Source organism: Acomys russatus, chromosome 3 (genome assembly GCF_903995435.1).
Source record: "Acomys russatus chromosome 3, mAcoRus1.1, whole genome shotgun sequence".
Lineage (NCBI taxonomy): Eukaryota > Metazoa > Chordata > Mammalia > Rodentia > Muridae > Acomys > Acomys russatus.
Window position 1 is genome coordinate 63,071,778 of NC_067139.1, and position 19,676 is coordinate 63,091,453.

Consider the following 19,676-nt stretch of genomic DNA (forward strand, 5'->3'; position numbering starts at 1 on the left):
GTCTGCATGAATTACTGTACATCATGTGAAGACTATCAGTAGAGGCCGAAAATAGCACTGGATCCCTAGCAACTAAATTACACATGGTTGTGGGCTACCATGTGGTGCTGGGGTCCAAACTAGATCACCTGCAAGAACAGCACACATTCTTAACCTTTGAGCCAGCTCTCTGGCTCTTGACCTAACAAGTACAGAATATTGAAGGCATGGTTCTCCCTAGCTTACAGGCTAGCTCAAACTAACAAATCTTCAGCCTTAGCCTCCCAAGTGATAGAATGATGGGTACATGCCAACATGTCTGTCTCAAGTCTGTGTTGGGGAAGGCATGGTTCTCCCTAGCTTACAGGCTAGCTCAAACTAACAAATCTTCAGCCTTAGCCTCCCAAGTGATAGAATGATGGGTACATGCCAACATGTCTGTCTCAAGTCTGTGTTGGGGGTTGGTGTGGTGCTATGTATTCAAATTTTAAATGCTGCCCCCCTCCCCCAAGATCTGGTTGCTATCCAGATGGCCATATTGTCACCATATACCAAGTGATACTGTGTATAACTTGCTCCCCAATTTCAAGATGGTTGGTTAATAAAAATAGCTATAAACCTGTAACTGGGCAGAAGAGAAGTAGGCAGAGCTTACATTCCCCAGCTTGGGGTCAGGAGAGAAAGCTGGAGAGAAGGGAGTCATCATGGAGCAGTATGGACCAAGAGCACATGGCCATGAGGGCTGGCCTAATGGGACAGAAGCAGCCCAGGCAGGAACAATTATAGCAAGGAACTTGGGTGTATAGCTAGGAAATAGCAAAATAGCTTAGAAGGCTGATATCTGCCCAGTTGTGGTGCTTTTAAGCTTTTATCAATCTAAAAGGTCTTTATCGATTATTTGGGAACTAGCTGGGGTAGAGAAGCCTTCTAATATCCATTCCATACCAGCTCTATAAAAGCAAATCTTGCTGGATGTGGTGGCACATGCCTATAAAAGCCAGCATTTGGAGTCTGAAGCAGGAGAATCTCGCGAAGGCTTGTGGGAGATTAAGAACAGCTTGGGCCATAAAAAGCAAGACCCTACCATTTGACATCATTAGAATAATCACAAATCTTTTTTTAAAAAATAACTTTCTAAAAAACCAACTAACATCACTGGCATTTGTATCAGATCCCCATATTCCTCCTCTTCACAGGTTTTCACTAATACACCAAGAAGGAAACAGAAAAGAAAGGCAGGAAACTAAAGGTGTCAGGTCCCAGAAATGGTAAAAGGTTGAGGTGCCAAAGCAGACTGGCCAGCTCTCTCAGCATCACTCAGTGCCTGTGGCTCCTCTCAGCACCTCTCACTCCGCCCCCTTCCCCTAACCCTCTCCCTTCCAGGAGCTTCTGCTTCCCTTTGCCCCTATATAATCCAGTCAGGCCATGGGGGGTCTCCTGGCATCTTGGCAGAGGCCACCTCTTGGTTGGTGGCTCCTCTCTTGCTTTCCCTCACACTCTCTCCTCTCATGGTCCAGTTTAGTCTGCTACCATGTTTAGTCTGCCCTCTGCCTGCTTCTCCATTGTATCTACCATAAAAATCTCCATGTTTTCAGAGTAGTCATGTCCTGCTTTCATTTCATTTGTTTCACTCAGGAAGGAAGGCAAAAAACCACTAAGGGGGAAAAGAGGAATGTACATCAGATTACTGAATATAATAAAGCTTTATAAATTTCAGCTATAATTATTACTATAACTAAATTTAGCTACAAGTATTACTAATGTCATTAATATTTTCAGGGACAGGGGTATAATCAGTGAAAAACCACCTGCCAAGTGACTCAGCAGGTAAAGGTGCATAAAACCTGATGGTGTGAGGTCAATTCCCAGGACTCAAATGGTGGAAGGAGAGAACCAATACCAGCAAATTGTCCTCTGACCTCCACATTTGCACCAGAGCAAATATGAGTTTAATTTTTTAAAATTCCATTTAAAATAAATCAAAAAGCCTAGGCACAGTTGGTGGCACCTGTCTGTAATCCCAGCACTTGGGAAGCGGAGAGCAGCGGGTCAAAAATTCAGGCCAGCTGAGACAATATAGGAATCTGAGGTAAGCATAAGTTACTTGGGACCCATCTCAAAAATATTCAAAAGGATAAAAGAAGCCAAGCATGGTGGCACATGCCTATAACTCCAATACTTGAGAGGAAGAAACAAAAGGACCTCGGGTTTGAGGTTAGCCTATGCAACAGATCAAACTCAAGGTCAGCCTGCACTATACAATGAGACCATAGCTCATAAAATAGTAGAATAAACTACTCAATAGGTACAAACTAAGCCAGGCATGGTGGCACATGCCTTTAATCTCAGCACTCAGGGAGGCAGAGGCAAACAGATCATTGTGAGTTCATGGCCAACCTAGCCTATAGAGTGAATTCTAGGACAGCCAAGGCTACAAAGGGAAACCCTGTCTCGAAAAAACAAAACAAAATAAAAAGAAGCACAAACTAGGAATCCTGGTGCAAGACTGTAATCTCAGCACTTGGGAAGCTAAAACATAAAGTTCTGACTCATACTAAATATCCACAGCCATACACACACAAAGAAAACTCAAAGAAGCGCTGTTGTTCTGATGTGTTCTGATGCTAATTACTGCTTGCGGGGTCTCTGTGACCAATAAAAGGCCATCACCTGGGCAGGGCAAATGAGATAGGTGTGGCTAAGGTTCCCAAGCTTGGAAAGACAGAAAGAATCTTGGGGGGGGGGGGGGGAGAATTGAGAACAAAGTTGCACCAGCATGGATTGGGTGGAGGAGAAGCACGTGGCTGGCATGGATGGGGATTTGGCCCAGATGAAGAACATCAGCAAGTATATGGGATTATGGAGGTAGCTTGATGAGAAACAGAAGACATGGGATTGATGCCGGCCCCACTATGGGAAGTAGTTTAGAGGATTAATGTCTGCCCTGCCCCAGGTTAACTAAGGCTATTTTAAAATATAACAGGTGTCTGTGTCTTAATTGATTACTAGCGGGTAAAATTGACATAATAATAATAATAGGTATAGGCCTAATAATAAGCATTATTAGGCCATACTGATAAATTAAAAACAACAAAGTGTAGACTTTATTTTTTATTAGTTTGCTACACATTTTATTTTGGAATCATAGACTGATGCCTTAAAAAGTAATTCTACAAAAACACTTAAGTCAAGTGTGTACAAATCTGTAAATCCAAAAATTATTACTGTAGTCTTTATGATTTTTCAATTCTATCTTGATACAAAAGTGCTCAGAGTTTGAAATATGCTCACCACTGATGTACCAGTTCTGTTGTTCTGCAGAATTTCAGGGTTACATTCTCATATAACTTTTGAGAACTGTCAGAAATTGATTTATAAATCAAAATTTTGAATTCTTTACAGAGATCAGCAAGATCTTAAAATTCATATAGAAATTCAAGTGGTATAAAACCAATCACACACAAAAAAAAAACAACAACAAGGTTGGACTATAGCACAAAGCTATAGTGAAAGGGAAAAGGAAAAAACAGAGAGAGGGAGGGAGGGAAAGACAGAGGGGGTGGGGGGGGGGAGACACCTATAAAACCAGTACTCAGGAGGTGGAGACAGACCTCCTGTCTCAGTCACACAGCAAGTTTGAGGCCAACATGGGCTACATGAGATCTTGTCTCTAAACAAACAAGAAAACTACAATAATCAAGACAGTGTGGTACTGATATAAAAATGAATGCGGGCCAGTGAGGTGACTCAGTGAGTAAAGACTCCTGCTGCCAAGCCTGATGACCTGCACAGATTCCCACATCCCACATGGTAGAAAGAAAACCTAACTCCTGAAACTTGTTCTCTGATGTCTACATATGAGCTGCAACAGGCACACTCCCTACACACAATAGTAATAAAATTTTAATTAAAACAATGGGCATATAGGTGAATAAAAATGAAGAGATATAAACACATTTAGTCACCTTATTTTCCAGAGTATATGTTAAGGTGTGTGTGTGTGTACGTGTGTGCGCGTGTGTGTATATGTGTGCACACATGCATGTGTGTGAATTCTACCGTATCATATACCATATAATCATATCACACGTGAAGAAAAGATAACACTTAGAAAGGAGGAAGGCACTTGCAAACACATATCTGACAAAGGACTTATTCCAGAGTACCAAAAGAATTCTCATAATTCATTAATAAAAGGGAACTGAGTGACTGGCTCACGCCTGTAGTACTAGCACCTGGAAGGAAGAGGCAAGAGGATCAGGTCGTCATCGCAGCTACAAAGTGAGTTTGTGGCCAGATATGCTACATGAGACCCTGCCTCAAAAAAATAAACAAATTAAAGGGCAATCCAGGCATCAAGGCTAATGCCTATAAGCTCAAAACATAAGCTGAGGTAGAAAGATTACTGTATAGTGGGCTACATAGTAAGTTACTGGACAAACCTAAGCTATAAAATAAGACCTTGTCTAAAAAGAAAAGAAAAAGAAAAAAAAGAAAAAGAAAAGAGCCAGGTATAAGGTATATACCTTTGATCCAGCACTCAAGAGATAGAGACAGGTAGACCACTGTGGGTTCAAGACCAGCCTGTTCTACATCGAGGACAGCCATGGCTATGTGGAGAGATCCTGTCTACAAAGGAGGGGGGGCAGAGGTAATAAAAGACAAATAATTAAACTTTAAAAATGAGCAAAGGATATGAACACACATGCCCACAACGCAATGTACAGTAAGAACACAGCAAGATGGTCAAGCTCGACATTATTAGACTATTAGACTCAAGGATAGGCAAATGGTTTCACTTAACACCCACTAGATGCAACAACCAAAAAAAAAAAAAAAAAAAAAAAAAAACCAGACACACTGATGAGAGAAACTAGAGCCCCTTACCAAGGACAATGGGAATTTTAATAGTGCATACGATTTCACAGTTTCTCAAGAGAATAAACACAAACTTAACCCCGCCACCTACCAACTCCCTTCCCAGGTAAACACCTAAGATTGCAAAAACATTTCGACACAAAAACTTATACAAGTACGTTCATAACACTATTCCTAATTGTTCAAAATAAGCCAAAGGTCTATCTGTGACCAAAGAAATTTTAAAGTGTGACAGTAGTGGGGCAGGCCTTTAATGCCAGCAGGGGCAGGTGGATCTCTGTGAGTTCAAGGACAGTCTCTTCTATAGTACTAGTTCCAGGACAGCCAGGGCTACACAAAGAAACTTTATCTCAAAGTGGGGGGTGAGGTGGGGAATGTGACATTGTAGGTATAGCTTAGTGATAGATCAGTTAAAAAAAAAAAAATAGAGGCGTACAATCAACAATGAAATATTAATACACACTACATTAATATACTTAAAACAAGTCCTGTGAAAGATGATAGCCACTAAAGATCATATACTGAGTGATCCCATTAAAATAAAATGTACAGAATAGAAAATGTATACAACCCTTTCAAACTAAGTAATTCGTCCAATGATTTTTGCTCATTATTTATATGCTATATGTAAATTCTAACATCCTTCTAAAATTTTTTTCAAGCACTTGAAAGTACAAAAGAACACTATGGATCAAGAACAGAGCAAGATTGTAAAACAGCAAGGAAAAGTCATACCAGCCTCAAAGGCAGAAAACCAATTTGTCTTTGTTGAATGCCATCAAAGACTAAATTCTTTTCAAGGGAAATTTTGGTCTCCTTTTGAAATGGAAGTGACTATGAATAATTAAACTGTAATTTGGAAATTATTCATTTTTTTACAAAGCAGTCAATTGTAAGGCTAAATGGACTAAATATACATGTTATAGATAAGTAAAGATAATAGAACTTTGGAGTCAAATATAAAAGTTTGACTTTTATTTATTTATTTGACAGGTGAATATCACAATTTACTTGTGCCTCTGGGCCTAGTCCCTCCTGGTAAGTTAGAAGTTATGAAAACCCCCTTTAGAGTAAAAGGAAAACTCCAACTATATACTAAACAGAGAGGCAGACTTAGAGCAATTCATTCTTTTTTGGGGGGAAGGGGGGTCATGTTCTCACTATATAACCCAGGTTTCTCTCCAAATCAGAGATTAGCCTGCCTCCGCCTGAGAGCAAAGGCATGTGCTAACATGCCCACGCACTCTTACTTTTAAAACCTATCAATATATAGTATTTAAATTTTGTGTAACTTACATGTAATGTTAAACATTATTAATTTTTTAAAGATAAAAACAGCTATATTATCGGTTCTCAGAGTTGTAATTTTGTTAGTTTGCTTTTTTTTTTTTTTTTTTTTTTTTTTCCTGAGACAGGGTTTCTCTGTGTAGCCTTAGCTGTCATGGAGCAGCTTTGTGGACCAGGCTGGCTTCGAACTCACAACAATCCACCTGCCTCTGCCTCTCAAGTGTTGGGATTAAAGATGTGCTCCACCACACCCAGCTTTTTGTTAGTTTGCTTTTTTCCCCCTTAAGACAGTGTCTCACTGGCTAGCCTGGAATTCATTACGTAGCCCAGGATGGCCTCCATTCATGGCAATCCTCCTGCTTCAGCCACTCAGGTGCTGAGATCACAGACCGCACCACATGCCCACTGACCTTGCCCATTTTTAAGATACTGACACACAGGAGATAAGCAATTTAAAAAAAAAAAAAAAATTTCTACAGCTGTATTTCTTATACCTTCCAAAAATATCTTCATTCTACCATTTTCAATTCAGGTAACTAAACCATAGAAAAAGCAATATTAAACATTTTTTGAAGGCTTATGCTTATCAATAAAGAAAAAAAACTGATATGGTAGTTTACCAGGCAATCCCAGCCTAAGCTATAAACAAAGAGAGTTACAGACTTGCCTGGGCTTATAAAGTGAAGCTCTTGTCTCAAAACAAACGAACGAACAGAAAACCATAAAAGAAAGAGAAAGCTGAGTTTTTTTTAAACCCATTCTTCCGAAACCATCAAAAGATCTGCGTTCACGTGCTCAGGGATTATGCTTACAGCCATGGATACACTTATGCGTATGCTTACGGTCAGGCTTGTGCTGTGCACCTCAGGATTTGAGGGCTTAGTCTTCTGAAATCTCAGGTACTGGGTGGGACGCTATGTTTCTTGCAGAGCAAAGGCATCAAGTGATAATCTTATCAAGTGAGAAGGAAATTTGGTACCTTCCTCTTTTCATATCAAGCCAAAATCCATGGTGCAGGCCAGAGAATCTTCTCTTTGCTAAAAAAACACAATACAAATAAAATTAATGGTTATCATTTATTCAGCAAGTAAGGTAAGAGATAAGTTGCACACTGGTTTAAAAAAAAAAAAAAAGAGGTCTGCTTTGCTTCAGAGTTCAATGAGGTAAATGAACGTAACTCAACCCGTCTAGGCTGTCACCTCACATTTACAAAACACTGAAAAAACTAAGAATTTCTCTTCCATGTTTAGTAGATGAATAAACTCACGCAATAGATGAAAGATGTCAGGAAGTACAAGACTTGCTTTACAAAACTGCCAATGCTCTCCGGTATGATTTCAATAATAATTCAGCATTTGGTACCTTGCCTTAAAGGATGCTAATGTTATTGGACCTTTTCAAGCACCAATCCCTCCCGCCCCACCTCACCCACCCCCGTGTGTCTGTGTGTGTCTGTGTGTGTGTAACTAAAGTCTCTTGTAGCTTCATTTTGTTTGTTTTCAAGAAAAAAGGGTGACTCGTGTAGCCCAGGCTGGGCTCAAACTTAACCCCCCTGCTCCTAACTCTTCAGGTCTTGGGGTTCTGAGCATGCAGCAGCCAAGCCTGGCTACCATTGTGAAACTTATAACTCAGAAATCAGATCCTGGACCGTTTAAAGTATATGTAAAATATGTATATGTAAAATATGTATGTGAATATATATGTGGAACATATATATGTGTGTGTGTATGTATGTATGTGTATATATATAAAACATTCCTTCAATCTGAGCACTCAAGAGGCAGGGGAGGACCGATCTCTGAGATGTTCAAGGCCAGCCTGATCCATGAATCGACTCTCAGAAATAAAATATATATATATACCGAGACATTCCTGGGGGCGTTATCGTATTTCTAGTTTCCTTATCTTACTTTAGGTCATGATTCGAAAAGAGAGGGACACACTTGGCCAATAGTAGAGTTACAGCAATGTGCTGGCGTGGTCACTCATGCCTGTAATCCTAAAAACTTGGCGGGGAGGGGTGGGGATGGGGGTTGGCTGAAGCAGGCACGTTACCATGAGTTCCAGACAAGCCTGGGGGCTACAGAGTAAGACTGACCTAAAAAAGTAAAAAAAAAGTGGCACGCGAGAGAGACGACAATGCTTTGCATAACTCTTTTACCTCAAAATCGCTGAGTAGTTGAACAGAACAAATTAAAACCTTGTGCACAGTAAAAGCCAATGGGGCTAGGGACTCCCTCTAATCAATGCCAAAGGCTTCTTCTTGCTTTCTCCCAGCGCCTCGGCCGCCGCTGCTCCTCGTCGCTCTCCTCCCCGCCGCTCAGCGGACGCGCATACCGTTCGGGCCCAGGGCGGAAGGGAGGGTCCTGGTGACTCACGCGGCCCGGGCTGCTGGCCAGCCCGCGAGGCCTCCCTGCAGCCGGCTGCCACTTATTAGGCCTCCCGGCATACACCAGGGGACCGACCTTCCGGGCCGCGTACACGGCAGAGGGCTCCGAAGATCCCGAGCCTGCAAACCGCGGCCCGCGCGCGCACCCGCGCTCGCCCCGCCCCGCCCCCGCGAGCATGCGCACCAACCCCGCCCGCGCCTGCGCGCCCCCGACGCCGCCAACCGCACGCGCCGCCGCCTGGAGGCCGGGCGAGGCCAGGCCCAGCGCCCTGGGCGGCGCGCGGCCGCCGAAGTCCGTCCTCCCGGTGGGGCGACAAGCAGCGCAGGGGAGGGGACAGCCGGGCAAGCAGGAAGCTGCGGCTTAAAAGGGGCAGCTCGCGCCCAGCCCTTCCTCCCGCGGTCCAGGCCTGTGAGCTTTAGTCTTCTCCGGTCCTGCCGTTCTTGCTTCAGCCCGCCGCCATGTACCGCCGCCTGGGCGAAGCACTGCTGCTGTCCCGCGCCGGGCCCGCTGCCCTGGGCTCTGCGGCCGCAGACTCAGCCGCGCTGCTGGGCTGGGCCCGCGGACAGCCCTCCGCTGCCCCGCAACCCGGGCTCGCCCCGGTCGGCCGGCGCCGCTACAGCGAAGCGGCCGCCGACCGCGAAGACGACCCCAACTTCTTCAAGATGGTGGAGGGCTTCTTTGACCGCGGCGCCAGCATCGTAGAGGACAAGCTGGTGGAAGACCTGAAGACCAGGGAGAGCGAGGAGCAGAAGCGGAACCGGGTGCGCGGCATCCTGCGGATTATCAAGCCCTGCAACCATGTGTTGAGCCTCTCCTTCCCCATCCGGCGCGACGACGGCTCCTGGGAGGTCATCGAAGGCTACCGGGCCCAGCACAGCCAGCACCGCACGCCCTGCAAGGGAGGTGAGCGCCCTCCGGCTCCTGCCCGCCCTCCCTCCGTTAGAGCCTCCCGTAGCCCGGGCCGCTATTCGGCCCAGCCCAGTTCCGCAGGCCGTACCCCTCTCCGGGCTCCCCGCCTCGGGTGTGGCACCCTTGGAGGATACAGATTCTTTTTTAACGCCCTAAAACTACCACGTAATATGCCAGCCTTTTTTTTTTTTTTTTTCTTCTTCTGGGCAAGCCTTCACCCCAGGCCTTTACATGTGTTGATGCTCTCTGCACTGAGGACACTGCGCCGGTTTAAACCTTTTGGGTTCAGTGCCTGTCACCGGAGCCTGAGCCCTTAGCACCAGTGGCTGATGATACAAGAACAGAGGAAATGGTTTTCATTCTGGAGTTGAAATCTAGAAAGTTTGGTCAACCAACGTAGCTTACTAATCTTCTAACGGTATAGTTTTACACTGATGACTTTTTGTGTTTTGCCTTCTCTCCCCCTCAAAAAAGAAAGAAAGAAAGAAAGAAAGAAAACTGGAGTGGTGTCTCTGACAAACAGTGTCCTGACATTAAATTTAAAGGGTGTCGACTGCTGAAGTGCCTGCCAGCCAATAGAATGAAATAGCCCTGGGGGTGTGTTCTTGTCCTGGCTAGTACCAGATTTGAGCCTCTGCATAGGTGGAGTCCTTAAAGAGTTGAGGCAGTTAAATTTGGTAGTCTCCAAGGTATCCAGTGGTTTAAACTCTCAGTGTGTGTGGATTTGGCTAACAGCTTTCTTTAGGCAAGTAAAAGCCTTTTTTCAGTTTTCTCCCCCAATACATTCACAACACAGCTTTAAAGGTGCTTTAAAAAACAAAAAACAAAAAAACGACCTAAGGTTAAAAGGAAAACCACCTTTTTTCTATTACTTAGACTTAATATATTCAGTAGGAGGCTTGATGGAGGTTGAACTGGCACAGAGGAGGTTGGGTCATTTCATTGTTACTTCATAACTAATTTTGCTACTGTTACGAGTCGTGTTGTAAATGCCTGATGTGCAGGCTATGTGATATGCCCCCCCCCAAGGGGTCGTGGTGTGACCCATAGGTTGAGAACTGCAGGATGCACCTTTGTCTGCCTAAGCTCTGCCTAGTAGTTTTTGCTACCAGCTGACTTGTCTATTGTAGAAATGTTTCTACACTGGAAAAACTGAATCGGTGATGGTGTTCCCAGTGGTGGAACAAAGGTGGCTAAGGGTTTAATGATTCACCAAATTTGCATTGAGCCTGCCTACTTGTAAGGGCTTACCTTTGGAGCCTAATTGTCCCATAGCGGGGTAGTTCCCTCTGCTAGAAGCTATTGGAAGCACATTGACCTCTAATTTCCCATGCTGTTCCAAAATTATATAAAAGGGTAGTCATTCCCCTGCCTCACCTTCCTTCTTCCTACCACTCCCTCACTCCCCAAGCCAGGAACACACATTGTACTCCCCGACAGAGCAAACAAGGATGTGGGAGCAAGACACGTTGTATTGCAAATACTAAATTGTTCTTGTCCTCACATAGGGCATGCAACATTTTTCCAGTCTCTTAGGGGGTTAGTTTTTTCAGCATCCTGTGATTTGATGGGGATTTGTTTGTTTTCTGTCTTGTCCCAGCTAGCTTCAATCATTAAAGCAATTCTGTTTTGCCATAATTTGTCATTTTAAATGCTCTTGTCACAGAAGTTTTAATACCAAAATATTGAACCTAGCAACAAATCCCATCAGCCTTACCAGCTCACAGTAACCAGAGCACTTGCTCAGAGGAGAGTGAAAGATGCAGTTGATTGGTCTGTATCTGCAAAGAGGTCTGTTAAGTCCCAGAACAGAAACAGAGAAAGGGGTTTCTAGTTAGTTAACAGTGATAGCATTGCATGATGAGACAGTAAGAAAAAGAAAATGGTCTTTATTACTTACATCTTAAGGAATCAGAAGAGGAATACGAACTGGGAAAGAGTATATAGCCATGAAAGCTTTAAGAAAATGTAATAAGCAGTATATCAGATGATTAGCAAATTTTGAGTGCTATGGACTCCCAATCCTTTACTTTGAAAGTATTAACAAGCTTGATACTCTTGAAGAAAATATACATAAATGGAACTTACTTTCAATGGGCTTTTCTCCACCAAAACATTTTTTTTTTTTTTTGGACAGGGTTTCTTTTTTTGTAAAGATTTATTTATTATGTATACCTGCCTGCAGGCCAGAAGGCACCAGATCTCGTTATAGATGGTTGTGAGCCACCACGTGGTTGCTGGGAATTGAACTCAGGACCTTTGGAAGAGCAGCCAAGGCTCTTAACCTCTGAGCCATCTCTCTAGCCCCATCTAAAGCTTTCTTGATAACTAATGTGTTTAGTATGCATCTATTTTCCCAGCTACTCAGGAGACAGGGGCATAGGTATCATTAGAACCTGGGAGTTTGATATGAGTCTAGGCGACATAGGAGACCATGTCTCTCTGATGAACAAAGCTTCTGGGGGGAGTGTCGGAGAGAGTTTGCTTTGCTTTAGTTGTTCAAGACAAAGTTTCTCTTTGTAACCTTGGCTCTCCTAGAATTCACTTTGCAAACCAGGCTGATCACAAACTCACAGAGATCCTCTTGTGATTAAGGTGTGTGTAGCCACTGTCTGCCTTAACATTTTCACACTACTTCCACCATCCCCTCAAGTGAACTGTCTTCTCTCTCATAGTGTTTGGGGATTTTGTTTTTTATCCTCCTGCCTCAGTCTCCAGCTTGCTGGAGATACAGGTCGGTGCCCTCGTGCTCAGATCTCCCAGTGTTTATTAAGGGAAACAGCATCTGTTCCTTTACACCCTTTTCCCAGCCTTCAGCTTTCTCTGTCTAATCTTTACTCCACACCGACCTTACACCTGAGTTTCCTAAAATAAAGTCCTCAAGGTTGAACCAGGCCTGGTGACTACTTGCTGCAATCCTAGCTCTGAGGGCTGAGCCAGGAGAATTGTGAATTAATGTCTAGCCTGAGGGACTCAGTAAGACCCTGTCTCAAAAAACAAAAACAAATCCTATATTGAAGCATAGTTAAGCTGTAATGAAAAGAGATAGTTTAAAGACCTGTGAGTACTGGTGAGTACTTATTCCAAGTAAATATTTAATAAGCCTGGTTTTGTGATTTTCTTCTTCCAAGTCTTGCTTAACTGAGACTACTAGATTTGCCTCTGGTGACGATTTACAGAAGACTTGCCTAGCATACTCGAGGCCTGTATTCAATCCGTAGCCACGTATGGCAATATTCATCTATAATTCTATAATCCCCAGCACTAAGGAGACAATGGAGGAAGATCTGAAGGTCATGGCCAGCCTGGACTACATAGATAGATCCTGTCTCAAAAAAAAAAAAAAAACAAAAAATCTACTTTGCAGTAAAGATGGTATTGTAATAACTGATTTTAGAAGACTTGTTCAAAGGCTGTGGTATGCTGTAAGACACTGTAGATTGTTCCTGCTGGACATGAGGGTGTTCTAGGACATCTGCCATGCAGTTGTTGCTAAGGCAGATCTATCTCTTCAGGTGGGTGCCTGCAGTCACCGCTCCATTTGCATCTCTCCTGAAGCTTCACATTCTGAACGGGAACAACTTTCTCAGCAGATTGTTCTATAAACAGCTTTAGCATAAAGATTTGTTTGTTTTGGGGTTTTGGTAGTTTTTTGTTTGTTTTGATTTTTTCGGGGCAGGGTTTCTCCGTGTGATAGCCCTGGCTGTCCTGGAAGTCTTTTTGTAGACCAGCCTGCCCTCGAACTCATAGAGGTCCGTCTGCCTCTGCTTCCCGAGTGCTGGGATCACAGGCTTGTGCCACCACACAAGCTCCTGATGCCTACTTCCTGTCTCCTCAGGCATCATGTAGTACACATTCATACACATAAAATGAAACAGTAAAATAAAAACAGTTTAGGAGAAAGGTTCAGCAATGTTGGAATCACTTTTCTTTGTCTTCAAATTCCCCCCAGTGTCTTGATCTTACTTTAAGTCAGTTTTCCCATCAACAGTTCTTTCTTCCATATTAGAACTTCCTCAAATCATCATTTAAATATAGATGGTGACCTTCTAATATTTTGAAAGCATTGCTGTGTCTGCATCTGCTGCTACAAAATAGAATACAGAATTTAACCTGTTTTACGAGCCATATGATTTATGTGTTCTTTAGCATTCAGCTGAGAGATGGTATTTGTAATACTTTTAGTTAAATGCAGAGTTGTTTGCCTTTATACAGATATGTCATTTCATAAAAGCTGTGTGTCCCCAGTCCTGATGGGCTAACAAATGAAGAGCTCTGAAACCTGAGACTGTGTATGCTACAGATTTTTTTCTCCTATTCTTTTTTTTTTAATCTTTATTTATTTATTGTATATGAGTGCTTTATCTGCAGAAGGAATCAGATCATATTAAAGATGGTTGTGAGCCACCATGTAGTGGCTGGGAATTGAACTCAGGACCTCTGGAAGAGCAGACGGTGCTCTTAGCCTCTGAGCCATCTCTCCAGCCCCTTTTTCTCCCATTCTTTACATATGCAGGTCACTTCACTAGTTACAGGTCACTCATACCGAGTACACTGTGTAAAAGAAAACTGGCAAGTCACAGTTCAGAAACTAAGCACCAGCGCACAAAGCTCCAGAAAAACAGGTAATGATTAATGTTTACATAAAAGAACTGAAAAGATGAGCTTTTTGACTTACAACAGGAAGAAATTGTATTTACCACTCTAATAATTTAAATTCCTGATAAAAATCAGTTTTTATCCACTAATGTTACAGATATTGAGGGCAGAAGCAGGAAGAACTCTTAGTTTAAGGCTTGGCTGGTCTTTAGATTTTTCCAGGCCAGCCAAGGCTACATAGTGATCACCTGTCCTCAAAAAGAAAAAAGTAATATGATAATGGGAGGTTCGGAGAGCTTCCAGGATGGTATGTCTTTGTTTCTAGAACGGGAAGAAACTCCTTAGTTATATGTAAGATATTTGAGTTCTGTAAGGCTGGTAGCATATCACTGACCCTGAGGAAGGGCCTGTGAAAGCCCTCGGTGTGTATCCAAGTCAAACCTGGTACTTGTAGCTAGTGTCTGAAGAATGGTGATCTTGTGAGATTATTGAGCCTTTATTTAACCTGTGTGGTCTGAGCTATAGACGGTTAGTGTTGGATGTGAATTAAAGTAGGGATGACCACTTTGTGTTGGCAGAGAACCCAAAAAGTCCATACATTAGATGTCAAAACTGATGGATAGAAAGTCTTCCCTTTTCAAAAAGCTTTGTTGAATGGTAAACCTAATGGGTATACAGAAAACCAGGCAGCATCAAAACTGAGAATGACAGTTATAGGTGATAATAGTATGAGAAAGAAAAGAGGTAAACTAAAATATTTTGAAGGAACAATGACATTCCTCAAAGAGTATATAAGGGATGGAAATGGGAAAGATCAAAGATAACCACAAAGTTTTCAGCCTAAGAGATTGGTTGGAAAAAATAATAATAGTAGGGACAAACTAGGGCAACAGTAGCCCCCACCTGTAAAGGCATTCAACCATAGTCTAAATAGAAAATACCAGGGAAAGGCCATTAATGATCTTAATTGGTGTACCACTCTGGGAAGTGACATAAATCTCATGATAACCTACCTCCACTAGGCCATGCCTTTGTCTTAACATATCCACACTGCCTATGCTTTGTGATGGTGCTGGCAATTTAGATATGCCAGAGAGCAGCTGCAAAGTAAGTGTTTTCTTTGCCAAATGTGATGGCTCATACCTACAATCCCAACAATTAGGAGGCTGAAGCAGGAGGAAGGCCAAGACCAGCTAAGACTGCAGAGCCACAGTCTCTAAAGAATAAAACTAAATAAAGCTCAGGAGATGACTCTACCATTAAGGGCACTTGCTCTTTCAGAGGAACCTGGTTCTATTGTCAGCACACAGCTGCTCAACTCAAAACTGCCTGTCATGCCAATTCCAAGTGATCCAGTGCCCTCTTCTGGCCTCAGTGGGCAACAGACATGCACTTAGTGTACAGACATGCAGGCAGACAAAAACCCATACTAAAATTTATTTTTAAAAAAAATAATAATGAAGTGATTGATTGACTATTTATTTATTTATTTGGTTGGTTGGTTGGTTTTTTGAGACAGAGTTTCTCTGTATAGCCTTGGCTGTCCTGGACTCCTCATGTAGACCAGGCTGGCCTCAAACTCACAGAATGCTGGGATTACAGGCCTATGCCACCATGCCCAGCTCTGAAGTACTTTTTTAATTGAAAAGTAATAGTTTATACAGATATATAATATATATGGATAGAAGATACATAGTATTTAATGTATCATCATGCATACTTTTGGTCATCTACTAACTTTTTTAGGACATAACCCCAGTACAGAGAATTGGGGTTAGCAAAATGTATCAGGTAAACGTGTTTGCTGCCAAGCCTGATGCCCTGATTTCCATCCCTGGAATCTACATGGTAGGAGAGAACTAGCTCCAGATTGTCCTCTGACCTCCACACACACGCTGTGGCGCATGCTCATACAAACACATACAGACATTAATTCATTAAAATGATTCTCTTTAAAGAAGGGTTTTTAATTTTTTTTAAGCTGTCTTATGTAAAATGATGATGGGTAAAGCTCAGGCATGTATTTTTCTTGACTGTGCCTTAGCATAGCATATTGCCCCGTCTTGACAGTTGTTTTTGTGGTCAGTTGCCTCCTTTTCCTCAATAGTAATTCTGCTCTTATTCTCTGAAGACCTATTGAAACTAGATAGCTGAGCTTTTAACCCCTCCATCCTGTGAACCTTCTCCTAAGAAGTTAAGATAGTTACTGTTGCCTTTTGTTAAATGTTACCCAACTTCATCTGTAGGTCAGAGGTATCAGTTGCTGGGATCCTGTGCTGGGATTGCAGTCATGCACCATCATACCTAGCTCCCATCAAACCTGTTTAGCATCAAACCTACTGGGGATGGAAGTGTAACTATCAGAAGAAAAGAATATTTAAGATTTTTTTTATTTAAAATCTAACAAACCCCCTTTTTAATGCATAATCTCTCATCTGTTTGAGTGATAAGGCAAGCTTTAAGCATAAAGACAGCTACATTGTTGATAGCTATTCTGCATAAAGATTATTTGGGAAGATGTAAATAAGTGTGTTACCCCATTCCCAAGATACAGATTTAAGTCACTGAGAATGCCCACTCCCAAAGGAAAAGGGTAGTCATGCGTGCTAATCAAGTGACAAATTGTAATTTTTTAAAAAGAGAGACATTCATATGTAAGATATAATTTAAATTTTTAATGAAGAAGCTAAACTTTCTTTCCCTTCCAAGAAGCATAAGTGTCTCGCCTCCAAGTGGCTAAATGATCACCTACAGTAGTGGGTTAGCCGCTCTTAGACCCTTGTTCCCTGCCTTCTTCAGCAGCTCCTTGCACTGCCCAGTAAGTGCATTGGTTTTCTTCCTCCTTTCCTTCTCTCTTCTTGTCTCTCTTTCTAGTGATGAAGCCTTGCGGGAGCACTCCATCACTAGCCACGGTCACAGCCTAGGACTCCTGTTTATGAACTACATAGTTCAGACTACAGCTGGAATTGACCTGGTGGATGAGCCATGCCCCATTAAGGAGATGCCAGTTCAAGGAATTTTTTAAAAGTTTGAGTTTCCACAAATGTTTAGTTACTGATTGACCATACAAGAGGATGGTAGCTAAGGAGTTATGTGAGCGTGTGTTTGGTTTTGAGTCAGCTAGAAAAAGGAAGAAAATGTCAAGCTGTCAGTTGTGGGTTTTACTTGGTCTTTTTTTTTTTTTTTTTTTTTTTTTTTTTTTTTTAAGCTTTAAGTTTGTTTTTCTCTATCACTATGGCAATCCCAGCTAGTTTTGAAGGGTTAGGAGATTTGGTTTGGTTTTGTTTTTATGTTTTGTGGGATTTATTTTGTTTGCCATTTCTTTATTTTGTGCCTCAGCGGACAACTTGCAAGAATCTACTCCTCTGTTTCAAGTTGATCCCAGGGCTGGAACTTTTGGCTACAAAGGTCTTGCTGAACCATCTTTCTGGCTCTGGTTTTTGTTATTTGGGAATGCGTTCCCACTCTATAACTAGATGCTACTATGCTGTCCAGCTTGGCATTGGACTTGGACTGGTCCTTCTGCCTCAGTTTCCTAAGTATTGACTTACCCATCTGTCTGCTCTGGCTGATGTGTGCTTTTACAGATTCCTTTTTGGGTTTGTTGTTGTTGTTTTTATTTTTCAAGACAGCTTTCTCTGTGTAGCCTTGGCAGTGCTAGACTCACTGTAGGCCAGGCTGGCCTGGAACTCAGAGATCTGCCTGCCTCTTCCTCCCTGAATGCTGGGATTACAGGGTGCACTGCCGTGCCTAGCACATGTTTTTTTTCTTTGACAATGGCTTAGTCACACTTCCATCCACAACAGGTTTGATGCTAAACAGCTAGCTATGATGGTGCCTGACTACAATCCCAGCACAGGCAGCTGTGGCCTGCCTGAACTAGAGTCCTCCAGGCAGTCACCATGCGAGAATCATGTGGTAATAAAATGCAGGCTAGTGGGGCTGGACGAGGGCTTGGGACTTGAGAGCACATGGTGCTCTTTCTGACAGAGGACCCAGGTTCAATTCCCAGCACCCACACAGAAGCTCAGAACCACCTGTGACTATAGTTCAGATCTGACACCCTTTTTTTGTGCTCTACGGGCACCAGGCATGCACCTGACCCACAAACAAACATACATACCAGCAAAACACCCATACATGTGAAATAATAAAAATGTGCTTTTTGTTAGTTTTGTTTTGTTGAGGTTTGTTTTGGTTTGGTTTGGTTTTTGGTTTTTCGAGACAGAGTTTCTCTGTGTAGTCTTGGCTGTCCTGGACTCACTTTGTAGACCAGATTGGCCTCGAACTCCCAGCGATCCGCCTGCCTCTGCCTCCCAAGTGCTGGGATTAAAGGCGTGTGCCACCACTGCCCAGCTAAGAATGTGTTTTTAATAGGAAAGGCTAGACTAGTTTTTGTACCATGTGTAGTTTGCATATATCTCTTGCATTTCATTAGTAATAAATGTGGAAGTCTTACCTTAACTTTTCAAGAATAAATTGTCTAAAATGTTTTCTGTGGTAGTAAGCTTTTCATTTTGTCTCTGCCTGTGCTGACTAGTTTTAGGCTAACTTGACATGAGCTAGAGTAATTTTGGAAAAGCAAACCTCAGTTGAGAAAAAGCCCCCACCCGATTGTCCTGCAGGCAAGCCTGTGGTGCACTTTCTTGATTAGCAATTGATACAGCTCACTGTGTGCAGCGTCACTCCTGGGCTGGTGGTCCTGCATGCTGTAAGAAAGCTGGCTGAGCAAGCCAGTTAGCAGCACTCCTCCATGGCCTCTGCATCAGCGTCTACACAAAGGCCCATTCCCTGTTTGAGTTCCTGCCCTGATTTCTTTTGATAGACAGCAGTGAGGAACTATAATCTGGGATAAACTCCTTCTTCCCTGTGTTCTTTATGGTGATGGTCTTCTGTCACAGCAGCATCCTTGACTAAAGCTCTGCCCTCCTTCTAGTTTTCTCATAATTGATATATATGAACATCATCATGGTGGTATTTGTTGTTTTCTGTGGACTGGAGCATGGATTTTTGATGTTTTGTTTGTTTGTTTGTTTGTTTGTTTTTGTCAGCAGAGTAAAACATGGCCCTAGATTTGACAGCCCTCCTGATAACAGCCATTCTGTGGTCCACAGTTCTGTAATCCACCCATTAGCCATTCTAGGTCAGGTGGCCATAGGGCCCCTGCTTTTTTGTTAAAATCCTCTATATCCACCCACACCTCTTAGTGCTAATCTACTAAACCTGCTACATTGCTGCCCCAAACCAGACAGGTAATGCCAGGAGCAATAAAGGCTAGTAGATGGTATAGGGTATAGTATGCTGTTCATATGCGCTAGCTGTGCTAATTTCTCAGGGTAATGAATTAGTAAATTTAACACAGTGTATCTCCATTTCTGTAGTCCTGTTCTTGCATGAATATCTTAAATGTTTATTCAAATGTGGTGAAGAATTTCCAAGGTTAGTGACCTTGCCTGTCTTTGGATCCCAGAGGGAGGATAACTAGCTTTCCTGGAGTGTGGGTTATCTTTTGCCTCCCTGGTTTACTTTGAGATCTTTTGTTATTCGTGACAGTTTAACCATATACTACTGTGCCTGCTAGCCCAATAGTAGTAAAAGCACCTGTGTGCTATGAAGTAACTGGAAAGTTTACAA

The 19,676-nt window shown here is 42.7% G+C and overlaps 2 protein-coding genes across 4 annotated transcripts in view; one reads left to right on the forward strand and one right to left on the reverse strand.

The window, feature by feature from the left end:
- The window catches only part of Shld2 (shieldin complex subunit 2), an 84,824-nt gene extending 76,153 nt beyond the window's left edge, over window positions 1-8,671 (reverse strand). The window contains exon 1 of one of the 3 annotated variants that reach the window (XM_051141897.1): window positions 8,306-8,671. The gene's annotated coding sequence lies outside the window, so the exon portion shown is untranslated. Of the gene's footprint in view, window positions 1-6,956; window positions 7,068-8,305 lie in introns of those variants that run through there. The other 2 variants (XM_051141899.1, XM_051141904.1) reach the window with 2 other exon arrangements.
- A 176-nt stretch (window positions 8,672-8,847) lies between these two features.
- Window positions 8,848-19,676, forward strand: part of Glud1 (glutamate dehydrogenase 1) — a 39,154-nt gene continuing 28,325 nt past the window's right edge. Inside the window, exon 1 of the mRNA XM_051141915.1 lies at window positions 8,848-9,437. Coding sequence (XP_050997872.1) covers window positions 8,993-9,437 — 445 coding nt within the window. The 5' untranslated portion in view covers window positions 8,848-8,992. The remainder of the gene's footprint in view (window positions 9,438-19,676) is intronic.